The sequence below is a fragment of the Labrus mixtus genome, chromosome 1 (assembly GCF_963584025.1).
Source record: "Labrus mixtus chromosome 1, fLabMix1.1, whole genome shotgun sequence".
Lineage (NCBI taxonomy): Eukaryota > Metazoa > Chordata > Actinopteri > Labriformes > Labridae > Labrus > Labrus mixtus.
This window is the reverse complement of record NC_083612.1, coordinates 19,570,671-19,591,657: the sequence shown is the minus strand read 5'-3', so window position 1 is coordinate 19,591,657 and position 20,987 is coordinate 19,570,671. Positions and strand designations below refer to the sequence as shown.

Here is a 20,987-nt window from a genome sequence, read left to right as displayed (position 1 = left end):
TGTTTTAATAAGCTGGCAGTAACTGCTATGCCTCTCAGTGCTGATCCTGTGAATGCTAATTATGCTAATAGATAAAAGAGTGATGTGGTGTTGATTAATGGATGAGAAAGTTCTGCTTGTTCGCTTTTGATCTTACAAATGAAGGCATGTACAATGTTTTCCTGGAGTCATTTTGGATCCTATACATGACTAAAACTTTGTTAAACATCACACTTTAGCATGCCGTTCCACCAAACCACACACATCTCATCTATTTAATGGATGTTTGCACTGCTGAATATGAATACTAATCAGGACTTTATGCTCAGCTCTGTTTAGCACAGGAGGCCACGTAGAGTCATGTTTGGTATGATTAATTCAATTCTTAATGAACAACAACAGTATAGACTATTCCTCTGAATTTCACTTTTTCATGCTACACCAAGGACTAGCTTTTATTGGCTGAAGGACTTCATTTCATCCAGATACACGAATGAATGTTAATGAGCAGTTGTGGACTGCAAGATGGATATCCAGGGGATAAATGTAATCCTCCCTCTGTGTGATTATATGCATGTACACTATATAGGTATACGTGATGAAAGACGAAACAAGAGAAAGGAGACTGGAGGACAAGTGAAAGACAGACTCAACACGACTTTTCCTCCATGATGAATCTCTGTGGCCAAAAACAAGCCAGCAACAAAAAAGAAAAAAAGAGGATATTTTCCTCTTTGCTATTCTATTTCATCCTATTTTAATCTTTATCTGCTCGCACCTGTTCTTCTGTGTTGACCTACCAGGTGAGCAATGGTGCAGAGCAACCCAGAAAACAACAGCGCTCCGACCTCAACGTCCCCCTGGAGAACAACAATGTACCCGAGGTAAGATTTTCTCTCCCGGTGCTTCCTAGGTCTGTTGCAGTCTGTCTGTTGCAGGTCACTTAGGCTGTGGATATAGGATATTCTTTCTTCCTGTGAGTTTATGTGCCTGTGCTTGTGTGAGACTGTCACACCGGGTAAATTAGTAATTGTGTAATTACAACCTCGGCTCATGTCCTCTGTTTGCGATGTCCTGGTAATTGAGCAGTGCTTGTGCTCAAGGTTTTATGAGATCCATATTTCACTGAAATGTCCGCAGTGGATACTACCTGTGTTGGTTCCAGCCCGTGCCTCTTTGTCCTTGGGCAGAGTAAAATGTCTAATTGTATAGCGAGCAGGTTGAGCAGGGATGATTGTTTGAATCTAATTAATCACTTCACTGTTCAGAGCTCTCTCTGCGGCCACCTCTTGTCTATAGCTTCCTCCTGCCTCCTTTTTTCTCCTCTCTCTTGCACCCCCCACAGCAAAGTAAATGTGTAGAGGATGAGTAACACTATACTCTTACTTCACACCCACCTTTGCGGTGTCCTTGTTCAAAGCATACAGTATATACCCAGGGCTTCTAGCAATGGAAGAACAAATGTGAATGTAAAGATGGACAAATGCAACTTTCTGAGTTCTTTCTGATCCAATACCTGGGCTTTGGATATCTGCCTATATTGAGTTCTGATCCGATACCAGTGATAAAATAATAACCCATACTCCTCACTGTGAGGAAGACACTGGGAATCATTAAGTGTAAGGAAGCCTCAGGTTTTCTCAACTTTGTAAAACATAATTAAATAGATAAATACCACTTACAATGGCATCACTGACGCACTGCTATTACAGCTGATTTGCATTGTATGTGCAAAGCAGCCAAAGCTTTGCATTCTTGTGTTGTCCATTTTTTTATGTTGCTGTTGCTGTTATCTGATACTAGGATCAGATTGGTGCATCCATAAATGAATGTGAGCAGGTCATTGCCAAAAAAAATCTAAATATTTATGATTCCTATTCCAAGTGGAATCAAGCAAATGCATTTCTTTACAGTTAATTTGGGCAGCAGTATTATGGCGAAAATGATAATCACAATCGTTCATTTATTTTTGGCCCATTTTTTTGTTGTACTTTCACACTTAAATAGACAGATCAATGCTTTCTGGCTCACGCACTAATGAAGCATCAAATACTTAAAATGAATACTTGAAATGTACCTGAATTGGATGCATTTTCTAGAGATTGTCTTGTTTTGCAATGCCTGTCAGCACCTGTATGTCCAATCAGACTCAAAGCTGATCGTTTGCACTTACAGACATCGTTTCCTTTTTTCTAGATCCTTGCTTGTGTTGTACTTACTCTCTGATATACATCGTTTTGGATAAACGGCAGGCAGTGGTTTCATTCACTCGTTGCATTTCATTTTTTCTTGCTCAACATCCCTTGCCCTATCCATGAAATACCTGCACACAACCAGCGGCAAGCAATTAAAAGAGACCAGCTCTTTGTCTTCTGTTCCACATATTTGACTTTTGATTCTACCCCTGTCTGTTGTTTACTCTTCCACTTAAGTTGGCGCTCTTGACATGACATTCAAACTTACCCTAAAGTAAAGCCAAAACCTCTTGGTCGTCCCCTGAGGGAGTAGCTGTTAGTCCTTGATTTTATATGCAGCAGGTTTGTGTGGAGCATGCATCTTAATCCCAATAATGCTGTCATTCATGTTTATGCGATTGTGGGAAGCCAAAATGGTGATCAGGATCAACCCTACAGGGAATGAATTATTAACATTAACGGGGTTCTTGCTCATCATTCTATAAGAAAAGCAGTATTGACGGCACAAATTATTTCGACTTCTCAAACTTCTTCTCATCAAATGGCTCATACTATTTGCAATGGGTTTGTATTCATATGTTTGTGAAAACCAACTACCTTCCAAATAGCACAAGAGCATCATGCTGCACACAGCAGGAGGGTCGACTTGCATTCTTTGGTAGGTCAGAGAGGAATCAAATTATTCTTATGCTGTGAGGAAAGGCAAATGTTAAAAGTCCTTTCTTAGAATTTCTCAATAAGAAGACAGAAATGATTTAACAGGATGAGTTGTTTACTTTGATTCTTTCTTCATTCATGTTTTTTTTTTCTAAGGCTTTACTTGGAGTAAACCAACAGGCTTCAAAATATGATGAAATGGAAATGAAATACATAAGAATTCAGAGAACTCGCACTGTTTAAATGCATAATGCAAATTAAAAAAATCAGCAGAGCTTAGCCGAGTGGAACACCTGACAGCATTCACAAATGGAATGAATTCTTAACGTGTTGATTGGTGTATTTGAGGCTTGAGAGACATGCCTAATTCTCTGTAAACCTTCTCACATCCATTTATCTGGTATATTATGTTTCTGTCTTCCAGCCAACAAAGAAGGTTGCATCATTCCCGAGCTTCGTCGATGGTAAGTTAATCTTTCCACTCACCTGCCTGTTTGGATATGAAATAGAATGAATGAAATCAACTCCTAATGTTACCCTGCCCTCCATCTGTCACATCCCAGACCTGATATAACTCTTCCCTGCCTCTGGAAAGATGATTGACCTAATAATGTGTGAGGGGCTTAGCTGCTGGTCTGCTCCTTCAGATCATAACAGCACATTATGTCCCTGAGTGGGTGACTGAGAGTGCACATCTACATATCACAGACGCAGATTATTCTCAGCCCAGCCTCCCACCAGCGCAGCACCTCCATCAACTCACAGCCAGCCTGGCCATCTCTTGGCTCCATCCCACCTAAACTGTTATCCCCACCTTCCCAGCTCTGGGGCAGCATTGTTTGGCTTCATTACTGCTGGATACAATACCCTCTCCACTGCAGACCCGACCCTTTTCAGCCTGACTCTACTCTGCCATTCACCATGCCTCCCTGTTAATCACCATTCTCTCTGCTTCTCTCCATGGCCCAGTACCAGGACCCTGTGAGCCAGAAGACCTGATTGATGGAATTATCTTTGCTGCTAACTACTTGGGTTCCACTCAGCTGCTGTCTGAAAGGAACCCCTCTAAGAACATACGCATGATGCAGGCCCAGGAGGCTGTGAGCAGGGTCAAGGTACTCAAAAACACACCCACTCACACCCTGACTCACTGACTCACACACACACACACACACACACACACACACACACACACACACACACACACACACACACACACACACACACACACGCACACACGCATTGAGTTAAGTTGTGTCCTGAAGATAACTCCAACCCATTTAGGATTTTCTTTTCTTTTTTTGTATTCTGTTTTTACCTCAGGAGGAGATAAACATAATCTTTGCCTTATTCTGGAAACATCCAGAACTTAGTTAGGCTAGTTTCCACCTGAATAACTTTCAAACCAGCAAAGAACCTTGAAGTGAATTCAGGAACTGTAGCTGCATTTTGAATACTAGTGATGTAACTACATGTATAGATCAATTTCAGGTGTAGTCCTAATTTTAAAAACGAAGTAGTCTACTTTCTGATGGGGAGTAATTTGCAGGGCTCATTTAGTGCTCAAACACAGAAACTTAAGTTTCTCTCACTTTTGTGCAGCTTAATTCACAAAATACAAAATAATGGGCACCCTTGTATAACACTCAAGAGAGGGGAGGACATTTCTTGTCATTCTGTAGCATTTAAAATATGTAGTTTTCTCCCTGGCCAAAGAAAAAAAGGGAATTAAAGAGAGCACTGTGGTCGATAGATCTTCAAATGAGCGAGGCACCAAAAAGAATAGTGACAAAACTATGGGAAAAACAACAGGGGGAAAAAAACTGAAAATTATTATGAAACGAACAGCAGTCACTTTGAAGACAGTCTGTGGTTTTCATTTTCCTTTCTGTTTGTATTTCACACAGACAGCAGACATCAAAGCATCACAGGATGAGTGTGTGCTGTTGTTTCCTTGTGTTTGAAAATGTGTTCTTAAAAGGCCCTGGGTTTTTAAAATGTGGCATTGGTCTGACGCCTTATCTTAACAGCTCTTCAGATGAGCTGGACCTCCAAAAAGAATTCTTAGTTCCTGAGTGTTTTCCCTCTGATTGTAGAACTATTGGAACTTTTTGGAACTGTAAAAGAAGTTTGTGCTCCTCTGATTGAGTTTGACTAGCTGTGAATCTCAGGAAAGCAAGCAATCTTATTTAACAATCTTAAAACAAACATGATACCACTTCCATAATTACACCTTCAGGCTTTTTTCCATTTTAATCCTCTCTACATTTAGTAGTTTGGGATTTTAGCATCAACAAGATTCATGTTAAAACATCTCTTATCTGGTGCACCAGATGGCCTAGCGGTTAGGTTGAGCCCCATGTATGGAGGCTGTAGTCCTTGAAGTTGGTGGTCCTGGTTGAGTCTGATCTGTGTATGGTCATAAAAGTGACCCTACCTGGTGGTGTCTGCCGTGAAACTCATTCAAGACTCATAACCTCAACCTGGGGGGACAGAGCCTTCTCCACAGCTGCCCCCTCCCTCTGGAGCTCACTCCCCAAACATATTCAAGACTGCACTGACCCATCCACATTCAAATCATGGATAAAGACTCGCCTTTTTAAACAAGCTTTTAATGTGTGATAGTGCTGAGTGGTTTCATGGGTTGTTTATGTTGACATTTATTTGACTTGTGTGAAATGTCGCTGTGTTTGTTAGTTTGTTCCGAGACTATGTTGTTTTGATCTTTTAACTTTTAACCGATTACAGTGACTTTTGGATGTTTTCATTTACACATCTTTTCAGTCCTGCTGATTTGCTGTCCGAGCCTAAAAGGGCTTTTTTTTTTAATAGCATGGCAGTTTTCTCTTTTCTCCCCAGAGGTGACAGCAAAATGTTATAGACATCTTGTTGCTCTTATGACTGCATTGGTTACCCTGTAAAATATACTACAGCCCCACAGGCAATATGTGCAGCAGGTTTTCATGGATAATAATGTTGGATTGTATGTGTTACATACCTCCTGATGATTGTTGTGAGTTTTTATTAGTAATAATTATGGGCAATTTCTCTCATGATAAAATGTACATAGCAAATGGAGCTGCTTGTGTCTAAAGCAAAACACAACTGGTTTAGTGTAACTGTATATGAAGTGTAAGCAGTCTTAGGGGGAACACATATAGAACTTGTGTTTGACACAACTGCCTCAACCTTATATTTCTCTTGTTGAAGTTGCACCCTGCTGTTCGTTATTGATGTCACAGTGTGATGAAGATATTCATGTGCATTTTCAGAAAGTACTGTGTATAGTACTAATATAAAATAGAGAAGAGTGACTCATTATAGAGTGACTCATTATAAGCCGGTCGATGTGTTCATGCCTCTGCCTAAAGTGCTCGTGTCTAACAGACGAGCCCAATTTCCATCTTTCAGAAGTAGTTAGACTTTACGCTTTTTTTTTTTTCCTTCTCTGTATCATGGACTAAGACTTGTTTGATCAAAGAAGATTGTTCCGTGATGTGATGACATAATGCAGTGCTGATGTTTGAGTGCACAGTTGTTGCCCAGACACCAGTCTCTTTTATCTGCCTCCCATGTGAACACAGGCTTGGCTGTGTTTCTAAATATTAAATGACCTCCCGTGCAGAAGTCTACTTTTAGAAAGCTGAAAGCTAAAAAGACAGTAGAGAAAGAGAGATGGAGGAACTTACTGCCCTGTAACATCCAATATCAGGAACCAGGTGCATTGTATCAGCAATATTAAGAATAGCCTGAGAAGCAAATACCAGACAGTTTTTTATGAACTCCTTTTTCCTGCTGGAAAGATTTATTTGTCCTCCAATGTTTTTTTGGCTTTATTTTCAAGGATCTTTATGTTTTATTACACGTAGTGAATTGACATATATGTTTGTCATTTAAATATAGAAAACAGATTGTTGAGTCCCTGCCCTACAACTACAATATAATACATGAGTCTGTAGCTGAAGGGGGATTGAAATGACAAGAAGGTCTAATATAATGATACAAAGAAAATGTGCACGTCCATATTTGTTGCAAAACAATAATTTTTATGGGCAACTTTCTAGGCCAATACAACACCAGTGTTTTGGTACGAACACCAAAACATCAATTGTTTTGATTTCTTAATTTGAGGATACAAAAATGTTTCTCTACAGGAAAAGAAAGAATAGAGAAGTTGAATGTTTTAAATAGTACATGTTGTAAAGTACTCCTGAATGAAATATAGATAAAAGTAACGTTTTTAAATTGTTTATGTAAATCATTAAAATAAATGATTCAATGTTGGTTATCAAAACAAACAGCTTCAACTCAGCATTTGGTGCTAACTTGGTGTTTAACAGTTGGGTGTACTTTGCCCTGTCAAATCTTTTCTCTTGAGTTTTGTCCTTGAGCCACAGTTTCTTTACATAATGACAACTTCTTGTTTGAAACACCACTGAGTTAAAATCAGCAATGGAAATGATCATAGCAGAAATACATTTTACTAAGTCTCCCAAGCTATTTCTTACAGCAAATGGAATCATATTTTTAAGTGTATTACTTAATCTTAAATCTGAGGAGGCATCACCCTGATCAAAATGTACTCTGGATTAAAGCAAAGTGAAGGATCAGGGTCTGAAAGCCTTTAAGTCTTGTTTGCTGTTTTCACTCTGAAAACCTCAACTGGCATCATTTCACATCTATTTCCAGTCTTCATCTGGTTCTCCTCCTCTCACTCGCTCAGTCTGTCATGCACAATTTCCTTCCCTGCAAAAAGTATTGTCAGGATGAAACCATGGCAACAGTTAGCTATCATCCTTTAGTGCCTCCCCCGATTGGATCGGGTCCAGTGAACCAGAGGACGTCCATTATTTCCTTTATGTGTCCCTCGTTGAAAAAGTAGTAGCTGTACGTTAAACAAGATTTCATCTTTGGCATTGAAATGGACATTGACCACTCACAAAAAAAGCACACATTAATGTGTAGACATACTTGTTTAAAGGCTGCAGATCAGCCTCAACAAGCAAACATGAGGTATAAACAAGCACTTAGACTATGTCGAGCTGAACTGAGAAAAAGTAGTGTGCCAGGTAAACTGTAGAAAGGCAGTATAGGTTATTTATGCAGATCTTTTTGGCATGATGTTCAGTCTGTTTGATGTAATATTTATAGAGCTTCATTCCCCCCACACTCTCTCCTGCTGTCTCTCCCCTCCCTGCTCAGCTCCTCCTCAGCCGAGCAGTAGATGTTGCTGAAACCCTCAGATGTCTGTCTTGCGTGAGAGCTGATCACGGAGAAGGAAACTTTACAACCTCAAAAAAAGACTCTTCCCTTTGGGCTGTTTCACTCACTCACTCACTCCCCCCCCCCCCCCCCCCCCCCCCCTCACTTATTCCATATCGGCAGTAACAGCTCGGCACAGTGGCTCAGGCAAACATCCAGTCTCACACTCTCTAATGAAATGAACGTCAAGATTATTTCCTCTGGTCGACCGCAGATGGAGAAAGTGGCGGTAGCTGGGCTTGAACTCTATAAAGTACCAGAAGAGTTGATTCTGAAAGATTACAGAGTATTGCAAAAGATTATCTGTGTAAGATGAACTCCTGCAGGGCACACGCCAAGACCAGAATAACTGACGAACTAATCAAGCTGTTAGCACATTTGCTGTGGACAACTGCCACCATGTTGATTTAAGCTGTTTAATTCCAAACATAGTGACTCAACTTTTTTATGCAGCCCAGTGAGCAAACCCCAAAGTGTGCAGTTAAAATCTTCCCCTTGACTTTTGATTGTGTTTGTTGTTTTTGTGTTTAAAACAGGAAAAAAAAAGCAATTCTTACCCTCTGTAATTGCTGTTAGATTTGTATCTGATAACCAACACGGCTGTGCCATCGCTTTCTTCACAAACACACACATACACTCACACTCACTTCTCTCTTTCCCTGTCTCTGTTTCTGACATGAGCGATAGCACACCATACCGTTTGGTTTGGGGCTTTACTGCCTTACCTTCCTTTATTTACCTTCTTTATTTCCTCCTCTTCCTCCTGTTTTTTGTGCTCCCGTACCCGCTGACCTTGCCCCATCCCAACGCCTGCCTGCCTGCCTGCCTGCCTGCCAGAGGGTACAGAAGGCTGCCAAAATCAAGAAAAAGGCGGTGTGTAAAAAAAACAGAGCAAAAGAAAGACCCTTTGGCCGTTTTCCCCTCCACTCTCACCTTTTGTTTTACATTCAAATTGTCCCTGGTTTTGTGTGTCCTCTCCCGTCTGTGTCTTTTTCATCTTTGTCATTTTCATTAATTGACTCAAGCAAATCTTTTCTATGTTTTTTAAGAATAGGGACACATGAGATTTTGTGATACGTCGATGGCTATACATTCAGTCTTTAATTAGCCTAAATGTATTATTGCTCAAACTGTAGTCACTGGAGAAGATTACAAGTCTTTGTAATATTCAACAAATGTCTTTTCAGTGTCGCAATATCCAAAACTGGAGTTAAAGATTTAAACAGACTAATCATGCCATGTTTTATAGAGTGAGATGCATTTTAAGCCTCGTACACTGAACTCATACACAACAACAGCCGTGAGCACAAGGTGATAGAAAACAAGTCAAAAGGAAACTGTACAGAAACATCTGGGGTCTGTTTTAATTCAGTGTAAATATTAGTCTGTATTCATCTTTGAAATAACACTTACTGTTTCCTGAGATCAAAATGTTACATAAAATGTTATGTTTCTCATGTGGTATTTTTGGTATAATTACATATTATAAATCCAACCATATTAAGGTATTGTACTTTTTTTGCTCTCTTTCTGTGTTGAGGATAAATTGCAGTGTTTCGAATGAAACCAGTGCTTTAAATAAAGGATTCTGGAGGTTATTGATGGAGGATCTTGAGCCGGTTAAAATGTCTAACAACCAGTTTGCACTGTATATAACATTAAACAATAAGATTTATGAGGGTGTGTTACTGTGCAGGTTTCACATTTCTCAGATTAACACATTTTTTCATGGTTTGAAGCAGAAAGTAAATCTAGCTATAATTCACAGATCATGTCTTTAACACTCTGGTGAGATACAGTGAGAAGAGGATTATCCATAAACGGCCTAAGATAGAAGAAGAAGAATTTGTGTTTAAGCATCAATCAGACAGGCAGAAGTCTGTAATAGAAGAGGCTGATTCGCACTTGTCCCATAAATACAGTTGTACATTAAATCCACAAGGCAGGATGGATTTGAAAAATGGGAGTATTACTGCATTCACTTACAGTATAATACCAGTGTTAGCTGTGCCTACGAGCTTAGCTCATTTAAAAGTACATACTTGTTTTGTGGTTATAGTAAAAGGATGTTCTGGAAATGAGTTACTCTTAAAGCTACTGCCCAAAAGAGGATTATAATATATTATCACATCTTTTTAGTGTCCATGCATCCTCAATGAATTGGTAGCGAAACAAGTGAAAGGGCTATTACAAGCCACCATTTAAAATACATGCTGTTATAATTACAGCTATATGTCTTTGATTTAATATTTTTTATCACCATTGCCTTATTTCAAAGTGCGCCATGCTTTTGTGATTAGCCAAACGCAAATACAATTTTATTAGCCTGCGCTTCACAGTGATTATAAAGTAATGTGTGCAGACTTCATCTGTGCTGAAGTTGCATTGCTCTCACTGGTGAAACAAGCCAGCTGGTCATGGTTTAGTGTTAAGCTGTTTCGTGTTTCTGTGCCAGCTGGCAATCCTCATGCCAGGACAGTTGATGTCAAGTAACACCACTGCCAAACTCTTCTTTTTTTTTTTTTCCTGCTTTTTTCCACCTCACCTGGAGACTCAACAACCTGTCATCCTAACAAGCATTTCTCAAACTGGATCCTCAAACTTTTCCATGCATGCATTATGGATATCTGAACTTAAGCCTTCCCACGTTCAACACAGACACCATTCAGTTGTGACTAATTATTTATCATAAACTGTCCTGTTGAATACTTAAAGCAAGGTTAAAGATGACAATCTGACCACGTCTTGTTTTTGTCTTTATCTTGTTGCAGAATGCAGACGGGGATGCTACAACGCTCACTGAGGTCGATCTGTTCATCTCCACCCAGAGGATCAAAGTCCTCAATGCAGACTCACAGGTGAGTACCAGCCAGCAAAAATACATTGTGATCCTATCCAATGTGGCTTTTCCTCCTGTGTGGACACAAGCTGTATATTCACTGAGACAAACAGGCCCTGCATGCAGGGCAATGCTGCTGTGTCATAGCTGACATAACTGCAGCTTAACATTTGATACACATTGCTTGTTATGAAACCTCACCAATGATTATTATTTAATAATGTAATCTCATGATGTCAGAATAAACGCTGCAAAGCCTGAAAATACTGCACGAACATCTGTCCTTATTGCAGTGCAAGGCGTTTGACTGCAGCACAATCTGCCCACCTTGTATTTAGTACAATGTAAATTCTTCATGCTTTGAACGTCAGTATAAACCTCGGAAAATAAACACATCTTTACTGGATGTGTAATTTGTGAAAAGGCTGGTGTTTGTTTCAAGTTAAAATAAATTCCTGCAGGGACGATGTATGTTGATTGGGATAACAGCAGAAAATGTGCTCTGAGTGAACACTTTATCTTCAGTAAGATTTCTCTCTTTAACTCCACTTTTGTGTTGGGGAAAAAACGCAATCGCCAGAAGGAAAAACCTAAGCTCAGGCTATAAGTGAACGACAGTATGGTAACATGGCCTAGACATTACTATGGTTAAACTTCCAACTTGTCCCTGTTGAGTGTGATGACATTTCCCAAACAACCTCTGAAAGCTTATTTAGCCTCTGCCTTTTTTATATCTAGTAAAGTTTCAGAATTAAGGAGCGGGGTATTTACAGACATTTTTACTGTATATCTGGACCACAAGAAGAAAATCTCTGAAGCTTGTGTAAGACACCTACCTCATTTCAGGTTTATAACCCAAACCCAAATCACAAGGCAAAAAAAAAAACCTTACTTTGAAATAAAGGAACCAGAAGTGCAGAAAGGCTCAATAATCTTTGGGTTTGAATTTTTGAATGCCTTGTTTAATGGAAAAATGAACTCTCCTATAAGTCTTTAAACATAACTTTGATGTTGCAGGTGCTTTGTCAAAGTTCACTTTACTTCAAGAAGGGGTGGTTTAATCAGCAGTTCAATCTTCAGGAGGTCGAGTCTTTGACAGAAGCAGAAGAATTTTGCAGAGCTTCATTTTGGATCATAAATAGACAACGTGCTCACTGTAGCACTTAAATGTACATTTGATAGATGATTCATTTGCAATGTATGAGTCGGAGCTGCTGTCTTGCTGACTGACTGACTGTGTGTGTGTGGGCAGCCGCCTGGCAGATACTGACGTGCTGCAATGCAGTGTGGATCTTCCTCTCATTTCCATCTGGTTGTCACTGGTCCTCGCTCTGTTTTAGAAAGAGATTCTGATTAAAAAGCTTCATTTCGCAATTGAGTAGCTCGATGCAGCTAGCATGGAGTTTCGTGGCACTGAATCTTTATACAAGCATCTCCAAAGGTTGGAAGGAGCAACAATACTTATTAAGCTAAAGAAATAATACCAATAGGATCGGTTAATAAACTGCAGTTAACTCAGCTGAAAATAAATGAAGCATCTTATCATTTAATATGAACAAACACAAGTTCCAACTAAAGATTCACCTTCTATGCAAGTCCATATCCTCTAAGCAGCAGCTCCATTGCTGTGTGCTCAAACAATGCCTCATATTATCTCCATTATGACACAGGATAATTAGTTGGCTGAGTGAACAAACATGATTACACAGTTCAAATCACCTAGTTTCATCAACACAAACACTCTGATATCCAAACCTGTCTCAAGTCATTTTTTTTGTACCCCTGTTTATTATTGTACCCATGATCATGTACTCATGATCTAATTTATTGGGCCGTTAATTGGGCTCTAACCAGATTATACACCAGGGTTGAAATCAATTCAGAGTAGACATTTTTATATCATGAAACTATCGTCTAATTCTATGTCCTTAAAGGAAGCAAAGAAACAGATATCCTGCACAATGCGTGGACTCTCCAGTGTATTTATAGAGCATATTGTTATGAAACACACACATATTGTTATCTTTGCCCAGCTGTGGTTCACTTTATTTGTTGTTTCATGGTTTGGTTCATTCAATCTCCCCATTATGCAAATAATAAAACCACATTTTCATGATCCAGTAGGATTCACATTGCGATGCTTTCACTGTTTAGTAAGGAGAGTATGTACCGTAATGAACTCAGTCATCTCTATTAGCTGGAGAGCGGTGAATAAAGCCCTGCATCGATGACATCACCAGCTTTTAAGGAGTTGGTCATGAGGCACTGAATTATTAAAATGTATGTGTTCATGTGCTTTTTGGGATTTCTACATTAGGTTTTTTTATTTAATTTATTTATTTAATCTCACATCCCAGTAAAAAAACAATGGCTGCTGTCATTCAGTCTATTTTTCATTATCTGTGCAGCAGCTTTATATTTAGATAACATCGTCTTTGCAGTTGGTTCCTCTGCTGCTCAGCTTATATAAAATACATGTTGTAACTGTACTGCATTGTTCAGTATTACACAAACAGGGTTAGTGTTTAAAAGATGATTTTTTTTCCTCTGATGAGTGTGATTTTGGATGGTATACCCCGCAGGAGACAATGATGGACAACGCGCTCCGCACTATATCCTACATTGCTGACATTGGAAACATCGTTGTGCTGATGGCGAGGCGCAGGATGCCACGCACGGCCTCTCAGGACTGTATCGAGACCACACCAGGGGCACCAGAGGCAAAGAAGCAGTACAAGATGATATGCCACGTCTTTGAATCTGAAGATGTAAGTGCTTTGTGTGTTCTTAAGCTAACAAACCTGCCGACTTGGTTAATGTGTTGATGAGAGAATCTCTATAGAAATCCTCCCTCGGCTGGGAGCAGGTGACAGGTTACACAGTAAACAGATATAACAGGAAGTCTGGTATTATGTAAGATGACTCAACTGGAGGATTTTTTCCAGTGTCTAAAAAAATGTTAAGAGGGGACTTTTGTCAGTTTTGTTAGATTATTATTAAATTTGAGCCTTCCAGTTATCTCCAATTATAACCTTTACTTTCCATTTGGTTCCGACCAACATATTATTATTATTTTTTTTTTTGTTCCTCACCGATACTTATGCTGTTACTAAAACATGGAGATTAGTACAATCTCTGACCTTTAGTAACCAATGAGAACGTTCCACTCTGTGAAACTACAGCATGTAAATTAGCTGGCCATTTTAAGTATTTATTTATCTATGTCTTTAAACACAGAGAGCTGCTGCTCGTCTTGTTGAAGCAGACACAGTAAGACTTGGCACCATGAACAATGTCGTAAAGAGGAGCCAGCAGCTGAGTTTTCTGTGCCAGTCGGTATAAAGGCTGGATTCCAATCTGTCCGCTCTTCCTCTAATTTAGCTGCCACGTTTTAAAGGCCTTCCAGAGTTATGATAGAAGCATTCAGCCGCTCATCCATCAACTTATAAACTGTTCCTGTTATTGTAGCTCCGCTGGCTGTTTGTCCTGACTTTTTGTTCTTGTTACTGTCCTGCAAAACTAATTCAACAACTATTGATTTTAAGTGTTTGGGACATTAATGTCTGCAAATTCAACAAGAGATTTATACATAAGAACAGAATTCAATTAAATAGGAGAATGGGGAAAACACAGCTTGCAAAATCACCCTCTTAACTCTCTCGATCTATATTATCTCTCACAGCCTTTGGGTTTCAAGTTTTTACAAGTTACTTTTCTTTCTTTTTTTTTTACACCTTTAACTTCTCTTGGTAGCAAAGGTTTTCTTTTTAGGATTGATGGGGGGGGGGGGTGCTTTGAAGCAAATACTTAACACCGTTAAACCTAACAGATAAGCTTCTTCAACGCAAACTTCCATTTTTCAAAAGGTTTTCTAAACTGTCGTTGACTCTGTTTTAAGCTCTTTGTTCAAAGATTTTTTTTTTTTCTGATCCTAATTGATCCTGATCCCAACAGGTTTTTATGTCATGATTGTTTTTTTTTTCTCTCTGTCTGCAGGCCCAACTCATCGCTCAATCCATCGGCCAGGCGTTCAGTGTTGCTTATCAGGAGTTCCTGAGAGCCAATGGCATCAACCCAGAGGACCTGAGCCAGAAGGAGTACAGTGACATCATCAACACCCAGGAGATGTACAATGACGACCTCATCCACTTCTCCAACTCTGAAAACTGCAAAGAGGTACGTCTATATTCATTTAGCTGCACAGGATTAAATGATATGCAAATAAAAAAGATTACTGAAGCTATTTGTGGGTTTGTGTCAGTGCGGGGAAAATAACAACCCATTCACTGTTCGACTTAACATGTGTGTTACACATCTAACTGATGCTGCAGGGCTGTGAGTGAAACATAAAAGTACACAGTAGCTGTTCACTAATTGGACAGATTAAACAGATGGTAAATGGAAAATACTCTCAGAGAATAACAACTCTAGCTTCTTCTCTTTTTCTTTATCTTTAACATTTCCTCTTTGCCCAACACTTGGCCCTGAGAGCCTTGACCGGAGGGTTTCGGAGAAATTAAAGGCGTGAAACAGATTCTGCTGTGTGAGCAGAGAGGCTACATGGTCGTCACCACACAGCTGCTACTTTAGGGACATATGGGTAATTTTTGTGATGTGGAAACAAGGCTTTCTTAAAGCAATAAAGCCTCTTGTCCCACTGTGCTGAGAGTCAAGCTCTGGTCTCAAGGCTTCCTGTGTACGATGGTCTCATGCGCAGGTGGAAAGAGCCAGAAAAGAAATATGCACTACACATTTAAACAGTGATGAATGGAACAACACACTTTTAGAAAGGCCTCTGAATGAAATTGCTTAAGTAATAAATTACTACCATTTAAAGCAATGGCATGTTGTTCACTGAGCTGACACTGGGTTCAGATTCAAGGTTTAGATTCAAAACTGTCTATAAAGAAAATGTGTTGAATGAATAATGTCAATATTATATACTGACTGTGAGAGTTCAAGTGGTATGTATTAATCTTAACGTCTGCAACAGCATAATCTATTCAATGTACAAAAACCTGGTCTAGGCTTCAGCTGAGGTAATGCGCTCTTCAAAGCTGCAGTATAAATTCCTTTTTTTGCCCAAAATTTGTTACATTTCATTTATTTTTCCCTTTCCATTGCTTACTTTGAGAAAATAATGGAAAACCTAACAGAATTCACTCTATTACAAAATAACATGTCCTTAAGCTAGTCATTCTGATAGGTGTTTTCGATGTTTTTAAAATTAATTTAAAGGGATCATATTATGAAAAATCCACTTTTACAGTGTTTTTGAACATATATTTGGGTAACCTGAATGTCTACCGACCCACTGAATGTGAAATAAACCCATCCAGTCCTCTGTTTGTGGTCTGCACAAGTCTTAAAAACACAGAGAAAAATGCTGTGTTTCAAATTTGCTCTCCTTATGACATCACAGTGGGATTCTGGTAAAAAACAAAAAACCTCCCCTCCCCTGATATCTCCACCCATGGACTCCACCCTCTGCCTAGAGCAAAACTTTTACGCAGGTCCGACATTTTTACTCGCTACAGAGGAGTGATGTCTACCGGGAAAACTCAGCAGGGGACTCACTGCATTTAAAGAGACACACACACCAAAACGGAGCGTTCTGAGAGAGCTGGTTTATACAGGGTCACAAACCTCCTCTGATGCTTGATTCATGTTATATTTGACCAAAGCACAGCACAGATGTTTTATTTAGACCACAGGGGGATTGTTTGGAAAGGTGGAAAAGGGGTCAAATATGTCCTCTTTCCAATTGAAATGATTGTTTAATTTTAAATTGTTAAATGTTTTCATATAGTAAACGTTGTGGATATTTGAGAGAAGCCATTGATTGATCAAAATGTTTGGATGATACATTTGCTTAAGATAAGTGTTACTTATTAACTTGCATCATAGCCAGCAACAATCTGAGGTAGATGTAGATAGAAAGAGTATTGGAGGAACTCTCTGTAGCTTGAATTTGGTCTTGTTTCACTGTATTTTACACGGTGTGGTATTTCAAAACCGGCTACCATTTTAGCTCCAGGGCTGCTTTTATACCACAGATTTTGACTATGATTTAAAAATAAGACCCGAAAGAAGGGGAATTTCAAGCAGACTTATAAAAAAGAAGATTCTTGGTGCTTTTACTCAGGACATCTTTTATTGATTTGAATCAGGAAAAGCTGTATGATACAGTACATTAGAATGGAGGCCTGTTACCTTCAGCTACAGCAGCTGTGAGCAAACTGTCCTTCTGACACTGATGTGAGCTAGAATAATGGAAAGAGAATAAATGCATAGAAGACTTTCTGTATAATGGCTGTATGTGTGTTTGTTGCTTCTTCTTTTTTTTTTACTGTGGGTGAAAATAAAACTACCATTTGATTCTAGATCTTACAAACACATCAGTTTGTAAAGGGGAAAAACATCGGTAGGACACGAAGTTGCGTGATAGACTGATGTTTGTGTCCTCCACTCTGTTATAGTCTCACATCCATCAGTTATCAGTTTGCTCCTGTCATATTGTTTTATATGTCAGTTTTTGTACTTGGTGAAATGTGTGACAAAGAAATCAAACCTGCCTCCACAGCTGCAGCTGGAGAAGAGTAAAGGGGAGATCCTGGGCGTGGTGATAGTGGAGTCTGGCTGGGGCTCCATCCTGCCCACAGTTATCTTGGCAAATATGATGAACGGTGGACCGGCAGCTCGCTCTGGCAAGCTCAGCATTGGAGACCAGATCATGTCCATCAACAACACCAGCCTTGTGGGGCTGCCACTCGCCACCTGTCAGGGAATCATTAAGGTACAGACAGACTGTGGATGTAGTGCAGCTGAAAAACATTTTTTTTATTTAACCACACAATTAATGTGTGTGTGTTTCTGTGTGTCAAAGGGCTTGAAGAACCAGGTTCAGGTGAAAATGAACATCGTCAGCTGTCCTCCTGTTACCACTGTCCTCATCAAGAGACCTGATTTAAAGTATCAGCTTGGCTTCAGCGTCCAGAACGGCATTGTGAGTACATTTCTGACTTCTTTATGTTAACCAGATGCATATAGGTTGGTTACTTTCTGTATTTTATATTAACAAAAATGTCATTGTTTAAAAAAAAAAAAAAAACCTAAGATGGTGTTTTTTTCTGTTTTGCTCATTGCCTTGTGTTCACTTTAATGTGATGTTTGGTTCGCATCAGTTCTGTTCAGCATGTGCATGTTGCAGTGTTGATTAATCTGCTCATTATTTGATTTGTATTGGATGCACTTAGGAAACATTTTGTCATTTGCAGTGTTTTGATAAATGACCGTACTGCCTTGAACAATATTTATGGCCATAGTAGAATTCCTGCTAAAAAAAATCAAATTCTCATTAGCAAGGATTTAATTTATCAATTTGGCCTTTTGAATATAAAATGTCTCTTACAGCCTCAGGGTCAGGTGCCATTGTTTTGTCACTGCAGACTTGTCACCTTTACAGAGGCAATCATTTAATTACATAACATGTAACCTGTGTGTGTGTATGTGTGTGTTTTTTGTCTGTCAGATATGCAGCCTGATGCGAGGAGGCATAGCTGAGCGAGGGGGGGTCCGAGTGGGTCACAGGATCATAGAGATCAACGGGCAGAGTGTGGTGGCCACAGCACATGAGAAGATTGTCCAGGCCCTCTCAAACTCTGTCGGCGAGGTGAAACTGATGCACACAAACACACAAAGGACTATAACACATCTACACTTTTAAAATATTTAGCAATGATCTTTGATTTCACTATTTACCTATAGAAACAAGTAAATGCAGAGTATAGAAAGAATGATTTGTGTTTGAAAGATGGACCTTCAGAGGAAGTCCTACAAAAGAGACTACTCAGTAACATTATGGGAAATGTAGTAACCGTAAACTTATATTAGCATTCACAGCTAGTACTAGCTAGCCTACAAGGAAACATGCATCTGTTGGATGCTGGTTTTGGCTCGTGGAAATTAGGCTAAAAAAAAAATGCAAGTGTGGATGGAAGTTTCTGTTTACACACAAGGACGGCTGGAACCCATTCAAACATTGTAAAGGAAAGGACTTGAGTGATTTTTTTGGGCCAGAAAGTATTGGGCATGTGCGAAATCATCCAGTTTTACTACTCACTATTTAAAAAAATAGTAAAGGGAGCATCCAAGAATATGCAATTATAATTTCTTAATCCGCCATTCTCAAACAAACACAAATAGACAATCTTCTTAATATCTATAAGAAAACAGTTTAAATATTTGGTCTTTTAAATTGCTTTTTATTTTTTCTTGTGTCACTGCCAGATTCACATGAAGACCATGCCAGCGGCCATGTTCAGACTTCTAACAGGACAGGAGACCCCCATGTACATATGAACAATGGCCGGGGAGTGTTCAACAGGACAGGCTGTCAGTCACCGTTGATTGGTTATCTCACAGGGCAAACCAAGCTGACCGCTGACAGGGGCGGGGATTACTTCTCCATGCAGACTCTTTTATTTGATCTTTCTTTGAGTTGATGAATTCTTTATCATCTCTTCCCTTATATGTGCTTAACATGCAATGGTCATTTTATTGATGTGAGATTTTCCATCTGACCAACTGAAGAGACTGTGTGTGTGTCTGTGTGTGTGTGCGTGTGTGTGTGTGTGTGTGTGTGTGTGTGTATTTATTTGTCCTGTTTGTGCTTTCCTGTGTCACCTCTGTGAGATTTTGTGGACAGACTTATCGAGTGAATGCATCACAATTTATTTTTTTATATCCATGTAATGCAATATGATACTTCTACTATACTTCTTGTATAGTTTCATTTCTTCTCTGTTTATTTATTTCTCATGTAAATACATATTTTGCTAATATGGAAGGCAGTGGGGAGAGCGGGGACACGGCTGCATTGTGAATATTCCATGAATCTTTGCTGTTGAAATGAAAGCGGTCCTCAATGATGGCAAAAAAAACAAAAAAAAAAACAATGAATTGCCGGATGTTGTAGTCGTTACCAGTAAAAAGGGGAATGAGTGAATTGTTTGAAATGTTAGGGTTTTAAATATGCTAAGTTGATCAAATGTAATGTGAATCAAACCAATGCTTGCAGCAGGGGTTTATGGGAGTAATGCCATATCCGTTTGATTTCCTTCATTGTACGGCAATACACAAGCTCAACCTCGGAATGGCATAAAGGTCTTTTCTAAATCTCATGTAAAAAAAACACTCACACACATTGAAATAACAAGCAACTGAATAAAACTATTGACATGCATTAATTATGTTTTTGATATCAAAGTCACATGTACGAACAATTTTATTTTCTGTGCTACTCTACTGTGTGTTCATCTCTAGTGTTCCTTACTGAAACTCATGCATACTGAGTGGATTGTGAATGTAACTGTGTCATGTGAGCTGTCCCATTGCCATAAGCAGTATTAGAATGTGTGTACATAAAGAGAAACTTGTCTAGTATCGTTCTCATGTTGAAAAAGAAAAAAAAAAAAAAACACACGGGTTTAGTCTCTGCAAACATCTTCCTTACCCGTATGTTGGCTTTCAGTCTCCCGAGGAGAGAGAACTGTGAATCACCCACACTGTGACAGAAAACAAGCGTTGCCACCAGGTAATGCTTCTACAATGCATTGTAGTGAATTGAACCATATGAACATTATGTGTGTGTGCATGCCTCGTAAAGTAGTTTCATGTCATTGTGGCAAGAAAATAAAATCTGAGCTAAACCTGCCTGTTTTTGTTGGACTGGGAAACTGACTGAAGAAAAACACATTAAAGGACACAGGATACGTTTTACAGACCAAATACGAGTGAGAGAGTGAAAAACTGAAAATCAATATCTCATCATCTTAAGTAATAAAAAGTGTGGTCTCATGAGTTGCCCTTTAGAACTGTTACTCTGAAAAGGCAGTATTTACTATGATTATCAGGACATTTCATGTAAAGGACTTTCAATGTGTGCCTTCATTTCACACATCAGAGCTCTTCTAAGTAGGTTTTAAAAATTATGGAGAAGAGGAGCTACCCATAGGTGAACATTTTTAAAATTAATAATAAGAGGTAAGAAAACT

At 39.2% G+C, this 20,987-nt stretch overlaps 1 protein-coding gene across 4 annotated transcripts in view; it reads left to right on the top strand.

Moving 5' to 3' along the window:
- Window positions 1-20,646, top strand: part of apba2b (amyloid beta (A4) precursor protein-binding, family A, member 2b) — a 58,997-nt gene extending 38,351 nt beyond the window's left edge. For 2 of the 4 annotated variants that reach the window (XM_061037144.1, XM_061037149.1), the window contains 11 exons: window positions 783-863; window positions 3,256-3,295; window positions 3,801-3,946; window positions 8,931-8,966; window positions 10,865-10,951; window positions 13,515-13,700; window positions 14,929-15,108; window positions 17,516-17,728; window positions 17,819-17,938; window positions 18,464-18,604; window positions 19,222-20,646. In XM_061037144.1, coding sequence (XP_060893127.1) covers window positions 783-863; window positions 3,256-3,295; window positions 3,801-3,946; window positions 8,931-8,966; window positions 10,865-10,951; window positions 13,515-13,700; window positions 14,929-15,108; window positions 17,516-17,728; window positions 17,819-17,938; window positions 18,464-18,604; window positions 19,222-19,293 — 1,302 coding nt within the window. In that variant the 3' untranslated portion in view covers window positions 19,294-20,646. The remainder of the gene's footprint in view (window positions 1-782; window positions 864-3,255; window positions 3,296-3,800; window positions 3,947-8,930; window positions 8,967-10,864; window positions 10,952-13,514; window positions 13,701-14,928; window positions 15,109-17,515; window positions 17,729-17,818; window positions 17,939-18,463; window positions 18,605-19,221) is intronic. The other 2 variants (XM_061037155.1, XM_061037159.1) reach the window with 2 other exon arrangements.
- The last annotated feature ends 341 nt before the right edge of the window (window positions 20,647-20,987 follow it).